Source organism: Pteropus vampyrus, unplaced genomic scaffold (genome assembly GCF_000151845.1).
Source record: "Pteropus vampyrus isolate Shadow unplaced genomic scaffold, Pvam_2.0 Scaffold114, whole genome shotgun sequence".
NCBI lineage: Eukaryota > Metazoa > Chordata > Mammalia > Chiroptera > Pteropodidae > Pteropus > Pteropus vampyrus.
Window position 1 is genome coordinate 177,672 of NW_011888895.1, and position 16,327 is coordinate 193,998.

Genomic DNA, 16,327 nt, shown 5'->3' on the forward strand with positions numbered 1-16,327 from the left:
ACTATATGATCCAACAATTCCACTTGTGAATATTTATCCAAAGAAAATGAAAACATTAACTCAAAAAGATCTATGTACTCCCATGTTCACTACAGCATTATTTACAAAAACCAAGATACGTAAACAACCTAGGTGTTCGTTAACGGACGAATGGATATAGAAATTGTGGTCCACGTATACACAATGGAATATAAAAAAAATGAAGTCTTGTCATTTGTGATAACATGGACAGACCTCAGGGGCATTATGCCAAGTGAAATGGGTCAGGCAGAGAAAGATAAATACTGTATGATCTTTCTTGTATATGGAATTTTTTAAAAAAGACAACCAAACAACAACAAAATAATCCAAACTCCATACAATGATCTGCACGACCCGGTCAACACTCACGTCTCCAACCAGTCCCAACAGCCACCCTTCCTCCCTCTCCCAGCCACAGGGCCTTTCTTCTATTCCTCTATCTGGTCACGGTATTTCAAACGCCTCACGGCACTCGTACTTGCTGTCCCCTTCTGCTCAGAATGCTCTGAGTTCTAACTTCTGCTTGGATGCTTCTCTCCCATCGATTCAGCTCCAGAGTCATCCCTGACCACTTATTCTTCCTGAGTGCACGGCTACACCACACTTCCCTATACTTACGTAGGAACATGTGAGTCAGTTTTAGTCAATGAAATATGAATGAAAGTTTCTAGGTCATGGCCAAACCTGCCCACAAAATACCTCTGCCGGATGCCGCAAACAACTAGGCCTAGGGGATGGAGGAGCCACAAGATAGTAGGAGCTTGGACATGGGAGAGAAGCCATGCCACTAATTTGAATACCCACTCTGGACTATCACATTAAAAAACAAACCAAAAAAACACCACCATTCTCTTTAAGCTACCATATTTTGGGGATCTACCTATTATCAGTTTGGCCTACTTGAATTAATACATCCCAAATAGCCATTCTCTATTGCATTATCTCATCTTGTTTTCTTTGTAACTGTTAATGGTACCTGTAAATTTTCTATTCATTTGATTAATTATTTACTATATCACTTTAAACTCTAGGAAAAGCAAAGCCACATCACCGGTGGCTAGCACAGATCATTAAATATTTACTCAACCATGGGGAACTGAGAACGAAAATTCAAAAAATACTATTGAAAACAATCCAGTAGAAAAATAGGCCGTAGGTTCTCAGAAAATAACCAACGGTTCTTAAACTACGAAGCTACTCAAATTCACGCATAAAAAGAAATAAGCAAAATAAAACTATACTCTGTCCAATACGACTTTTCATTTCAGATTCATCCAAAGGCTATCACACTGACTGCTTCGCCAAACTGTTAGTGGGGAAATGAATCTGGTAAATGTATATGGAGGGCAATTTGGCAAAAGCTATCAAAATTACAAATCACATTACCCTCTGACCCAGCAATTTTATGTGCAGGGGTTCCTATCACACATAAATTGCACGTGTATGGGATGACATATGCACAGAGTATGTTGTTTATCATAGCACCATTTGTAGTAGTAGAGACTGAAAATAAACCTAATGTCCATTAATAGGGGACTATGGAAATGACGTATTGAATATCTGAACAATGGAATACTGTGTGGCTGTTAAAAAAAAAAAGAAAAGAAAGAAAAAACAGCTATCTATGTACTGATATAAAAATACTTCCAAAATATATACTAAATAAATATGCAAAACATGTAAAACAGTGGTTAGGTGAAAATACATACATACATACATACATACATACATACATACATACGCACAAAATATCTCAAAAATACAAAAAACTAATCATTAGAAATTAGGTGTCTAAGGGACATAAAAGGGAAGACCTCACTGAATTCCCTTTTATATGTACTTATTTTTTAACCATGTGAATATATCAACTACTCAAAAATTATATACAAAAGGATTGAGGCAAATAAGAGAAAACGTCAACTTCTGGTGGGCGATACACAGTCTCCCATTACTCTCGCAAAGTTTTTAAGTGTTCGCAGTATTCACTGCACTTGGAGGGGGAGGCTGGCCTTAAGAAGCGGGGAAAGCCCCTGGCAGTGGGATCTGTTAGGAGACGAAGTATAAACAGCAGCTACGAAAGCGAAGAGGGAGGACAGCGCTCCAGGCTGAGCGAGGTAAGTGTGAGGGATGTGAGAGAGGACACGGGACATTCGGAAAATGAAAACGGATCCCGTAAGACCAGAGAGACGGAGAGGAGGAAAGACGGCCTGTGCAGGGAGCGGACGGTCATGGAAACCAGCGCGACCTTCCCAACAAGTCTAACGTGTTAAAGTGTAAGAGGAGCCGAAGACTGGTTTAGAGTAGGGGAAAGAGCCGGTCCGGCTGCCTCAGATGAGTGGCCTTGGCTACGGAGACGAGGACGATGCTGACGGGAATAAAGCGGGCACTGCAGACCTGTCGGGTCTTCCGTGGTGACACGGGCCAGCGGACAGCACAAATGTATTCCGGGTCTTCAGGGTCCACACAATTTACTATGTGATTCAATGTGAGAGATGAGGAAGAGGGGGTCAGGACTGACTCCCTCCCCTCCAGGTGTGTGACTCGAGCAAATGGGTAAATTTAGGGCCATGTGTACAAAGAATAAATAAAAGTAGAAGCTGTGAGGGGGGTGAAAATGATGACACTGGTTTATGTGATGCTTCTGCAACGTCATGGTGTGGAGACGTCCAAAGTGACATTCAGAAGAACCGACTGGAAACAAAGGCCCTGGGGCGCGGGAGGGACAGGTGTGTCAGAATGAAGGTGCGCGGCAGGATGGTGAGCACGCGCATGCGCTCAGCCGGGCAGTGTGTTGGGTGAGAGAAAGGCCTCCAAGAAACAAGGGGAGCGACAGCAGCACGCATGCGGGCGCGCAGGCTGCACACCGCGCTCGAGGCGGCCACGTCTGAAGACTCTCCTCCACACAACAAGGAGCGAAAGAGAGAAGAGGAGGTCAAAAGTGTCTAAGAAAAGTTTGAAACAATTATTAGAGAATGGGAGAGAGATGACTTGAGAAGCATGTACGATCGCCCAGTGGAGGTCGGTGAAGACTCATTAACAGCAAGAACAGAGTATGTGTGTGATCTTCCCCAGTGTCATTCAGGAGTCCCCACCCATCACAGGAATGTGGAGTGACAGTCCACGACTTCAGTTTTTCTTCACTCAAATAACACAGTGGCCTCTTATTATAAAGTACCATAAAGGCAATGTTCAGTATGAATTAATTTAGTATTTTACAAAGTGAGTGTAATGTATAATGCTACCACCACTATCTGCTTCACCCAATTTTTAAAAATTACTTAATTAGAGCATCGTCTTTAACAGATTTAAAAAACTAACACACACCCACAACAATGTAAAAACAATGTGGAGGTTAAAATCAAACCACAAACTGATTCAGAATCTAGGACTATCAGTGCTGAAGGATCATGGGTGACAGGAGAGCACAGTAATTAAGATCGTAACCCAAGGAAAGTCACTTAACCCATGACCTCTCGGTTCCCAAGGCAAAATGACAATCTGAACAGTGTTAAGCTCGAAATGTTGCTGCAGTAAATGCGATAAACACGGGAGCAATGGCTGGTATGCAACCAATCAATGTCAGCTTTCTCTAAACAAGAAGGGTGAAAACTGCAAGTATGTGCTTCTTAAGTTATAAATTATAATTCCTTATAAATGAGGAAGCAATGAGCCTTTAGAGTAAATGACTTAATCGCACTAAAGGCATGTGGCACCCGATTCAGCTGCCTGAGCAGGGCAGGGGATGCGTGAAGGCTTACCTGGGGACTGTGCGTCTCACAGTCCATGGCCTGGACGGCGGCCGTGAAGTGCCCGCCGCTGTGCCGATGCTGGTGCGTGGGATCCGACCGGGCTCGCCCGCTGTTGCTCGTCCCTGACGATCCACCTTAAGCACCACAACGCAAAACAACGTGTGACTATAAAGTTAATTCTGCCCAAGTTTATGTTCTACATCTGTAACATTAAAACTGAAAGTGTATCACGTGCAAAAAAAACTACATTAACAGAAAGGCACCTGAATTCTTTCACATCGACCACTGAGGCAAAATCCAATCAAGTTTGGGAAAACTGAAGATGTGGACAAAGTTTTTCCATTTAAAAAACAATTAAAATTTTTGGTTAATGAAGAGTTGTTTCCAGCTACCATGCATAATTAAGTATTGATGCTTCAGGGGAAGGTGAATTTTTTCCTGACTACAAAGAATAGACTAGGTCAAATAATCCCTCCTCACCCCATTAACAAGTTCCTAAAAACACTTCAAAATAACCCCCACTTTGCAAAGGAAAGAGCGAACATTTTGAGAGCCTAATAGCAAGAGGACACACCTGAGCTTGAAGATGTACTAGAGGTGGTGCCTGAAGACTGGGACTGCTCCATCGCAGGGCTCGTGGATACACTATTACTTGTATTTGTACCTTCATCGGCTGTTTTCTTGAAAAAACTGTGCTGCAGGGCATAGTAAGGTTGAATTCGCGTTTTGGGGTCATAATCAAGCATCCTTAAAATGAGGTCTTTGAACTTCAAGTAGTCAGCTACCGTATGACCCGACTCCCCAGCACGACGCCCACCAGGCCCTCCTGTTTCCACTCCAAGAATATTATGAAGTTTACGGGTTCCTGGTGGTTTATATTCCTAAAGAGAAGAAAGATAAAAAGCTTTCTCTAAATTTGATGGGATTTATATAAATCTACATAACTTAAAATATGCTGAAATATATTACATGTTGAGAGATTTATTAAAGAATGCATTACAGTTAGATCCTCTAATATATTTTCAAACGTTACTGTTCCAAGTACAAAAGAATCTTGAGACCAAAAATGACTGTAGAGACCACCAAGCCCTGGGGTCACGACCCAGCCCAGGGCCTGTTTGTGTACAGCCTCAGCCACGAAGAGTTTTTATAATTTTAAAGGTTGTAAAAACAAACAGAACCAAGTAAGAACACACGACAGAAGCTCACAAAGCCTAAATCTTCATTTTCTGGTCCTTTATAAGGGATGTGCCAACCTCTCGTCCTGCCCAGTGGTTCTGAGTCTCTTCCCTGCCTGATGCACCTGAGAACCTGGCTGCACTTCCTTCCGGCAGTGACAGTGCTCACTGAAGCTGTGCTGATCGCTCCAAGTACGTTCCCAGGAAAGAAGTATGGTCTAATCCTACCTGCTTATGTTTAGATAAAGAAATTACGAGCAAATTTTGTTTATGCTTCTCTTTAGAAAATGTTTAATAATAAATCACCTTAACGCGTGTTGAGATTTTCTGAAAACTCATTTTTTAATAGATATTATAACCCTTAAAATGCCTATAAATACTAAATTAATTCAGAATAGCATTACTGGGTTTTTGCTTCTAGTTACAATGTCGAAATTTAGGAAAGACCATTGTTCTCACTCTAAAAAGCAAGAATAAGCCTGCCAGGCAAGTCACAAAATCATTGCTTTTTAAAAAACCCATCACAGAGCTGATGATTAAAGAAATCAGAATTATGGAAATTCTAGAAAATGAAAAGCCTTTCCTTCTTAAGGCAGGAGAAGGAGCAAAGGTCATTGATATGGGTAGGGAGAATCTAGTTCCAACTCTGAACCAGCTTCTAACAGCTACCTGTGGACAGGCTGGAGGATGGAGAGAGGCAGAGGAGCCCAGACAGGATCCCCCGGGCACTGCGGTCTGGAGACAGAGCAGCAGAATGAACACAGACTGCCTGGGCCACGGTGGGGGCAGGAATGGGCTTCTGGCTGGACAGAAATCTGCCCATTCACAACCTTCCCAGTTTCTACAAACACTGCTTAACATCTATGAAGATGGTGGAGAATAAAATTTAAGTCAAGCAAATAAACAAAACAAATAAACAAAGCCCAGATTCAGCTAAACTACAAACGAGATTGAATCAGTCCCTCATTAGTGGCCTGACAGAATAAGAAGCATGCCTAAGATTTTCTTCTACCTGAACTGTTCTCAAATATAGAGAGTCTGGCATACATTTTTATAAACACAAACAACAACAAAAATGGGCCCATAATGAAGTAAAAATAAATAAATAAATAAATAGAAGACCCACATAAATAAAGGACCTAGATGTTGAAACTGGCAGACAGGCATTTTAAAATAAGTGTGATAAACAGGTTAAATAATTTAATTCAAAGGTAGACAGCATATGTGAATAGATTGGGGGATTTCGGAAGAGAAAATTAAAACTATTTGTAAAGAATGATAAATGAAAATGTAGAAATGCTGGAACAAAAAAAAAATCCAGTATCAGAAATGACGAATCCATTTAATAGATGACTGGACTCAAGAAAAAAAATCTGTGAACTAAAGACAGAGCAAAGAAGTTATCCAACCTAAGATACAAAAGAAAACAGAATAAATCAGATACCTTTAATATTAAGCACTATAATATACATGTATTTGGGGAATTAGAAGAAAGACAAGAACGAATACTTGGGGAAAAAAAAGTCCAATGACTTTAAAAAATTAATGAAAGAGATCAACCTACAGATCCAAGAAAACTTACCTAACTCCAAGGAAAATACAAAAGAATATATACCTAGAATCATATAACCAAGTACTGGAAAATCAAACATAAAAACCTGAAATCAGCCGTGAGGAAAGAGAAGAAACATTGTAGACAGGAAACAAAGCTTAGAAAAACCACCGACTTCTCTTCAGAAACAGTGTGACAGTAAAATCAATGTCATTAAGGTTCCTAAACAATGCCATAACATCTTTTTTCTTTTGCTGAAATGTCAACGTAGTATGCTATATCCACGGGAATTTCCATATCCATAGAAAATATCTTCCTCAAAATGAAAGTGAATAAAGGTCTTTCAGATAAATGACTGTTGAGAGAATCGATCAAACAGAAGTTTTTCACTATAAAATAAAACATTGAAGTTCTTCAGAATGAAGGAACATAATACCACATAGAAGCCAAGAATTGCAGAAAAGAATAAATAACTATGTGGGCAATTAGAAAAGATCTTGTTATTAGCTTAATTTTTATGTGTTTTAAAATCTCTTTTAAAAAAGTCCTCTTTTATTTAAGTAGTTGATGATGTGTTGTGAAGGGTATAACACAAGTGAATGAAATATCATGGCAAGTATACAAGAGATGGAAGGGGTTAGTAAACGCACATGGTTATTACATGGTTTATCAAGTGATATGTGAAGGTCAAATCATAAGTTAAAGGTGCATATAATAAAAGCAATACTAAAAATTACACACAAAGAAGTAACTAAAAAGTCAATAGAGAAGATGAAATGAAATATCTGAAAGTACTCAATTAACGCAAGAAGGCAGGAAAGAAGGGGAACAAAGAAGAGATAAGACAAATAAAACACGACTAAGACAGTCTAAAACCCAAACCTCTGAATAATTTAATGGACTAAATACTCGTTGGGAAAGAAAAATACTATTAGGCTAGATTAAAAAGCATGACAACTGCATGTTGTATACAAAAGCCATGCTTTATAATACATAAAAATATGGACAGGCTTAAAGTAAAAGGACAGAAAAATATATCCTGAGAAAATTTTAAGAATAAGAAAGCTGGTAGAGAGAACTACAGTAATATTGGACAAAGCAGACTTAAAGACAAAAATATTATTAGAGATAAAGAAGGACATTTCATGATGATGAAAGAGTGAATCTATCACAAAGTGTTACTAATACTAAATGAGTAAGCACCTATTAAGAGAGCTTCAAAAAAAGCAACTAAAGGGGGATTAAGACAAATCCAAAATTGTCACTGAAAATTAGCATTCTTCTGTTATTGAAAAAAATAAATATAAATTGATAGACACACATACACACACACACAGTTAAGGACATAAAGGATGTGAAGAAAAATATCAAACAACCAGACATATTAACATTTGTAGACTACTACACCAAATAATTATAAAACACAATTCTCTTCAAATGCACATGGAACATTCACCAAGACAGATTACAAGTCTCAAATTTTAAAGGTGTGAAATCATATTTTCGAACACGATGCTACTGAATTAGAAATCAGTAGCATTAAGATATTTAGAAAATCCTCGAATACTTTGAAATTAAAAACAACATTCTAAATAACAATGAGTCAATAAAGAAATCGCAGGGAAATTAGAAACGTTTCAAAATGATAGTTAAAACATATCGACAGGACTCAAGATGGCACAGAAGGTGGTGGCTGTGCATGCCTCCTCTGGCAACCACGCCAAAATTTTAACAAAACTACACAGCGCCCAGTGTACAGAGTCACCAGAAGTCTAGCTGAACAGAAGCCCTCCTACTAGGTCACCTCAAAAAGGTAGGAGGAGTGGACCCGTGAATCGACCCAGTTGGCAATCGAGAATCAGAAGGGCCATCTCTGGCTACAGAGCCACACCCCCACCAGAGGAGTGAGGGGTCCCAGCCGCACACTCGGATCCCCAGCCCAGGGTTCCAGTGCCTGGAGGCACCTGTAAGCCCAGTGTGGGTGGCAGCCATATGTTTGGGGGGCGAGGGAGAGAAAGTGAAAAAGGGGGAAAGGATTAAGAAGTATGAACTGGTAGTTAGTTACAAATTGATAGTCATAGAGATGGAAAGTATAGCACAAGGAATATAGCCAATAATATTGTTCATAACTATGTATGGTGTCAGAGGGGCACTAGAGTTATTACGGTGATCACTTTGTGAGTTACATAGATGTCTAACCACTATGCTGTACACCTGAAACTAATATAGTATTATGTGCCAACTATAACTGAAAAAAAAAATTATTATCAATTAAAAAACATATCAAAAGTTGCAAGATGCAGCTAAAGCAGTGCTTATAGGGGTATTTATACTACTCAGTGCTATAAGAGAAGGAAGTTTTAAATAAATGATCTAAGCTTCCACCTTCAGAAGCTTCCAACTAGTTAGAAGTTAACAATAAAGAGCAAAAATCACTGAAATGAAATCTAGACTAAGAATAGGGGGAAAAAAAAAAAGATCGACAAAACCGAAGCTGGTTGTTTGAAAGAATAATTTTAATAGACCCCTACCAAAAGTAATAGGGAAAGAGAAAATTCAAATGACCGATATCAGGAATAAAAGAGAAACTATCACTACAGAACCTCCAGAAATTAAAAAAATAATGAAATATTATGGATAAGTTTATGCTAACCAACTCAACAAGTGAGATGCTAAGGACAAGTTTCTTGAAATACACAGCTTATCAAAATTCACTTAAAAAATAAAATCTGAATAGTCATATATTGACCCCCCAAAATGTGAATTACAATAGTAACAAAGAATATTCCAGGTCCTGATGATGTCACCAATGAACTCTATCTATTAAACATACAAAAGAAATAATGCTGATCTTGTACAAATTCTTTCAGAAAACTCAAGAATACATTCTAATCATTTTGAGACCAGCATAATCCTGACATAAAACCTAATGATGATATTATAAAAATTTTGACAAATATCCTTCTAATGATAAGGAAACAAAATTCCTACCAAAAAACTACCAAACTGAATCCCTCAATATATACTATTAAGGCCAAACTACATTATAATTTCTTTATATTTTATGGCAGTAAATGATAGTAAATTATGGTAATAAATTGATAGTATATTAAGGCCAAATGTGTTTTACTATAGGTTGAGTTTAATATTCCCCAATTAATGTATTTTATCACGTAACAGGAGAAAAATCATATGATCTTCTCTTAGATGCAGGAGAAGTATATGACAACATTCAAAATCCATTCATGACTTCAACCAACCAACCAACCAACCAAAAAAACACCAACTCTCTCAAAACACTAAACATACTCCTTCAACCAGATAGAGGGCTACAAAAAAATATGCAACTAATGTCATACTTAATGTTGAATGACTACATGCCTTTCCCGTAGGACTGGGAACATGGAAAGATCTCTGCTATCACCGTTACTATTCAACATACAGAGGTCCTTGTCAGTGTAATAAAATAAGAAAAAGAAAGGCATACAGACTGAAAGAATAAAACTGCTCACTCACAGATTAAGCTGAAAACCTTACAGAATCTAAAACAAACAAAAACTAGAACAAATTGGTAAATTTAGCAAAGTTTTAGGATAACTATATACTAGCAATAAAAAATTTAAAAATAATATTAAAAAACGACAAAATAGCACTAAAAATATGTGCGAGACTTCTGCACTAAACACTACAAAATGCTGCTGAGAGAAATTAAAGACCTAAATAAACGGATAGACAAACCACGTTCATAGATTAGAAGACTCAATACTGTTAAGATTCCTCTGAATGGAATCTCAATGCAAACCAAATGAAAATTTCAGCAAGATTTTTTTGGTACAAATTTATAAGTTGATTCTAAAATTTCTATGTAAACAGAAGGACCCTGGGAATAAAATAATTTTTTTTAAACAAAAGAAAAGAGCTGGTGGATTTACACCACAGCTGACCCTTGAACAACATGGTTTGCACTGCGCAGGTCCATATATATGTGGATTCTGTCCTATACGTATACTGGAAAATTCTTTGGAGATTTGCAACAATTGAAGAAGTTCACACATACACATGTACTGTGTAGCCTAAAAATATCAAAAAGATTAGAAAAAGTTATGTCATGAATGCATAAAAATATGTAGATACTAACATGTTTTATTATTTACTACCTTAAAATACAAATTATAAAAAGGTAAAATTTATCAAAACTTATGCATACAAACACCGACCATGCATGACATCATTTGAAGTTGAGAGAAATGCAAACATAAAGATGCAGCATTAAATCGTTTCTGCGCAAAATTAACTGTAGTACACATTGTACTACTGTAATAACCTCTCAGCCACTTCCTGTGGCTACCGAGGTGAGCTCCAGCGCTGGCAGTGCCCATTAAAACACCATACGTGTCGCACGAGCAGTTCGTGTCTCCAGGAAACTGCATATTGCAGGAGAAAGTGATCTCTCGAGGTCGTCATGTTTTTTCATCGTGTTTAGTGCAATACTGTAAACCTTGAATAACACCGAGGGACCCATACGAAGTGCCACTTGTGATGCTGAAAGTGCTCCCAAGAAGCAGAGAAAAGTCATGACATTACAGGAAAAAGGTGAATTGCTTGATACGTAGCACATATTGAGGTCTGCAGGTGCCCAGCATTTCAAAATAAATAAATACATCAAAAGGATCATCAATAAATTAGAAAAGGAAATTTGTGAAAACACTGCTGTAGCTATGCGTGAAAACCTTGTACTTGTTGTAAAATCCCTTTTTACCTCATGCTGAAAACGCATCTTTTACGTGGGTACAGAATTGCTACAAGAAAGACCTACCTACAGACTCAAATATGATTCGAGAAAAACAAAGTTGTTATATGGCAACTTAAAGCAAAAGAAAGGTGAAAGATCTAAAGCTGGAGAATTTAACTCCAGCAAAGGGTGGTCTAATAATTTCAGAAAGCGGTTTGGCTTAAAAAGTGTCAAGATAACAGGAGAAGCAGCTTCTGCCGACCAAAAGGCAGTAGGGAGTTCCCAGGCGCCATTAAGAAAATCACTGAGGAGAAACGCTATCTGCCTGAAAAGGTTTTAAATGCAGATGAAAGTGCCCTGTTTTGGAGGGGAAAAAAAATGCCACAAAAGACATTTATTAGAAAGGAAGAAAAGCAAGTACCAGGATTTAAGGCAGGAAGGGACAGGCCAACTCTGCTTTGTGCAACTGCAGCAGGCCCCCCTCTCTGACGCCACTGACCCACAGCCTTGAAGGGCGAAGATAAACACCAGCCGCCAGTCTGGGTTGTTCCACAAGAAGGCCTGGACAACGAGAACCCTTTTCCTGGACTGCTTCCAACCTGGCCCGTTAGGGACTGCCTTTTAAAGTTCTTTTGATATGGGACAGTGCCCCTGGCCTCCCAGAACCCCGTGAGTTCAACGGAAAAGGCGCAAGGTGCTGAAGTGGTCTACCTGTCCCAAACATGACATCTTCAATTCAGACTCTAGAGCAAAAGTCATAAGGACCTTGACGGCTCATTACACATGGTCTTTTCAGAAAGGACTGTCAACACCAAGAGAGAGAACCTCAGCAGAGCATCGTGGAAGTCTGGAAGGATTACACTCCTGAAGATGCCACTGTTGTTACGGCAAAGCCGTGAGAGCCATCAAGTCCGAAACAATGAATTCCTGCTGGAGAAACCCATGTGCAGAGGCTGCGCGTGACAGCCGAGCAGACGAACCATGAAAGACTGTGGATGTGGTGAAAAAGCGACAAGTGGGTGTGGCAAAGGGTGTCAAGATACAGATCCTGGAGAAATTCAAGCGCTAGCAGACGGCACACCAGAGGAGCTGGCGGAAGACGACCCGACGCAGAGGACAGCTGCCCCACACATGCGCCACCGAGCACGGCGAAGGAGCAGGGGTCTGAGAACCGCTGAGGCAGACAACCGGCCGCAGGGCCCGGCTGTTCAGCTGCTTTGGACGTCTCTGATGACGTGGACTCTTCTGTGAAACAAAGCGACCGGTGAGAGGAGGACTGGCATAGCCAGGAAACATTTTTAGAGAAATGAAAAGCAGAGACGTCAGGCAGAAACTTCCATGTGTCCCCACCGAGTGTGCCTGCCTCCCCCGTGTCCCCTACCACCTCCTCTGCCTCTGAGACCACGAGACTAACACGCCTCATGCCACAGCCTACTCAATGTGAAGGCCTTTATTTTTATCTTTTTCAGTTTCAAGACTTTTAATTTATAATTTACTGTTTTCCTGATTATAAAAACAATTAATGTCCTTTTTTAAAACTGTAAATTAAAGAAGTAAAATCATATATAACCCTACCGCAAAGAAACAACCATGAAAACCATTCTGCTGAAAATTCTTCCAGTATTTTGCTACAGTATCTCTTTTGAAAAATAAATGCCACTTCATCAACCTATAGCTGTTGCCACACCCGCTGAAATACATATTGACCAAACTATAATCATGGTCTGTTAGACCAGATATCTTATTACAAAATTTCTCCTACTTTTATAGCTCTTCTCTCTCTCAGAACAACTAGATTAATAAGTTCTTATAAGTGGCAGGAAGTGGGTAATAGCGACCGCAAGGCTTTACACTTCTAAAATGGTCCCCGAGTACCAGACGCCCACCGTGCTGGGTACCACATGTATGTGTAACAGTCCTGACTCCGCGGCCTAGAACAGTACGTGGCATCTATCGGCGTGCAGATGTGAAGACTTCTCTGACGATCCACTCCCACTTAGTGAGTCATCGTCATGCCGCACGCTGATAGACTCATCTGCTGTGTGTGTGAGTGTCTTTCTGTGAAAATCTAGTAACTCCATGAGACGCTTCTGTGTCGTCATCATCACCATCGCCAAGTAGTCATCGTGTAAAGCATCACGTGCAAGACTTGTCTGGAAGTGGACAGCCCATCCCATCCGTACGTAGGCATAAGGTGAGTGACATTAAATATAAAACTTAATAATGTATTAGTTCTCTCACTGTTTTATAACTTGTTTACAAAGAATTACATTATCAAAAAGTATGCCTCCTTCAGTCATCATTGGAGAGGCTGTATATCAGCTTACTGTCACAGGTTAAGTGGTTTTTTTAAAAAGAAAATTAACAATGTTTCCAATACTGTACTATAAATACGACTGTGATACTGTGTGCCATGAAAACGTTATGACGATTCATTCGTTAGCGCATAGGCCAGGCTACCGTGAAGCAACCCTAAGGTTACACTGGACGACCAGACCAACCACACTGCTGCGGCTTCACTATCAACGCATGAACTGTGACACTTGTAAATTAGTACAAATTTCTGTCACATTATCTTTTCATTTTTGATGTCTAGTGTTAGTAAGGTGCATAACACCTAGTGTTTTTTATCATATAAAACAATATTGACGTAGGTAATGACAGATGACTCATCTTATAAACAATGTAAACTTACAATATTGATACAGTATTTTCTCTTTATTATTTCCTTAATAACATTTTCTTTTCTCTAGCTTGCTGCATTATAAGAATACAGCATATGATACATGTAACTTACAAAATAGGTGTTAATTAACTAATGTTACTGGTAAGGCTTCCAGTCAATCGTAAGCTCTTAGCATACGACTTTGGGGAAATCAAGAGTTATATGCAAAGTTTCAACTGCGTGGGGTCAGCACCCATAAGCCCTGCATTGTTCAAGGTTCAGCTATACTTGAATTCTGGACTCACCGCAAAGCTACAGTAATCAGCACTGCGGTACTGGTTTAAGGATAGACAGACCAATGGAACAGAATGGAGTCCAAATACAGATCTGCACATAAAAGATAATTTTGTTTTGGACAATAGTGCAAAGTCAGATCAACAGGGAAAGGCAACTGTTTTGAACAAATGATGAAGCTACTAGGTAAGCATATAGGGAAAATGAACACCTATTTCCATACTCAAGCATTAATTTGAGATGGACCAAAGAATTCAAACTGTAAAACCCAGAATCAGAAAAACTTTTAGAAAAAAACATGGGAGAATAGCTACACAAAGTTGAGGAAGGCAAAGATTTTTTAAAATATAAAAAATACCTTTCATTTAAAAAGCTGACAAATTTGATTTCATCAATATTAAAATTTTCTGTTCATCAAAAGATACCACTAAGAAATAGGCAAGCCATGGTCTGGAAAAAATATTGACCTATATGTGACAAAAGGACTTACAGAACTCCTACAACTCAAAAATTAAACAACCCAGTAACAAAGGGGCAAAAGACTGGAAAGGGTGACACTCTTAGAAGAAGAGATATGAATGGCTAGTAAGCACATGAAAAGGTGGTATCATTAGCTATGGGGAAATGCAAATAAAAAATGCTACATAACCATCAGAATGGTTAAAATAAAAAAGACAACCATCTAAGTAGTGAGGACGTCATGCAACTGGAACCCTCATACATTGTGGGATGTGAAACAATAAAGTTTTGGAAAACTATTTGCTATTTTCTTACACACATACACCCTATAACCTGGCAATATCTCTACTCAGTAGTGACCCAACAGAAATGAAAATATGTACATACAAATGATTTATACAAGGATTTTCCCTGCAGCCTTATTCATAATAGTCTAAGCTGGAAACCACCCGAACACCCATCAATAGGTAAATATAGATAGTTATGGCGTTTTCACTCAATGAAATACTATGAAGCAGTAACATGAAATAGGAGAACTCCTGAGATACACAATATGGATGAATCTGCAAAAACAACGTTTGTAAAGTGGAAGAAACAAAATAACACTGTGATATTCCATTTACATGAATTATGCCTATAAAATAGTCAAAACCTATGATGACAGAAATCAGAAAGCGGGGCTGAGAGGACAGAAAAGGGTCGTGAGAGAACTTTTGGGGCGGTGGGAACATACCGTGTTTTAGGTAATGATACGTTATACATAAAAACTAAAACTCAATAAACATCTTAAATATGCATATCTCACTGTACATAAATTATACTTTAACAAAACAGTAACGTTTATAGTCTTAATTCTTCATCCCCCTTCCCCACAAAAGGAAAAAATTATTAGGTATGGATTTCATTACTAGGAAGCTAAAATGAGCTCTTGAAATGTAAAATGAGAAATTTTAAAGTAAAAATAAAATCACTAAGAAAAATAAACCAGATGGTAGTCCATGCACACCTATTTATACTTATAGTTAAAATCTCTAGTGCATTCTTCATAATGTTTAAAGAGAAATAGTTATTTTATGCTTTTAAAAATTAAGTTTAAGTCAGTTGCTAATCATGGCTAAGGGAAATCTCATAAAATCTAGTTAACATATATTAAATATATGTTAAGATGCTTTCAATTTTAAGAATGGAAAAGATTCTGAAATGTCCTCTCAGAAATAATTTAAAAAACAAATAATATAGCCTAAATTGAAGAAATGATAGGTTATAGCCCATAGTGACTTAACTATGGTTTCATATGGCAGAGATTTTGAGACTGGAACAGATGAACATTTTATTTAGGTAAATGATAAAAAATAACAAAAAGAAAGAAAACTTCAACTCAGAGAAAAGTAGCAGCCTGTACTGCAGAGAGATAAAACAAGAAGGAGGTTTCATGTCCTGCGGGCTAATTCAAATCAACTGGTAGGAACTAGCTTGAATGCTGGTGACGCTAAGAAGGGTTCCCAGGCTGTGTTCTGGCTCAGGGAAAAAGGACCATGATGATAAGCTATGTGAACAAAGGCAAAGGGACTCAGGATGTCTTCTTGGTATGTTCCATACCTTCCTTATGGAGAGCAGGTAAAATTTGGCTGCTGGATATTGCACTGCCTGTAACTTTAGAGAATAAGGCAGAATGCA

General features: G+C 38.6%; 1 protein-coding gene across 2 annotated transcripts in view; it reads right to left on the bottom strand.

Annotated features, from left to right (window-relative positions):
* The window catches only part of DYRK1A (dual specificity tyrosine phosphorylation regulated kinase 1A), a 134,250-nt gene that overhangs the window by 5,341 nt on the left and 112,582 nt on the right, over positions 1-16,327 (bottom strand). For both annotated transcript variants that reach the window (XM_011365627.2, XM_011365628.2), the window contains exons 10-11: positions 4,345-4,651; positions 3,780-3,904 (exon numbers count right to left, since the gene is read on the bottom strand). In XM_011365627.2, the coding sequence (XP_011363929.1) occupies positions 3,780-3,904; positions 4,345-4,651 (432 nt within the window). The remainder of the gene's footprint in view (positions 1-3,779; positions 3,905-4,344; positions 4,652-16,327) is intronic.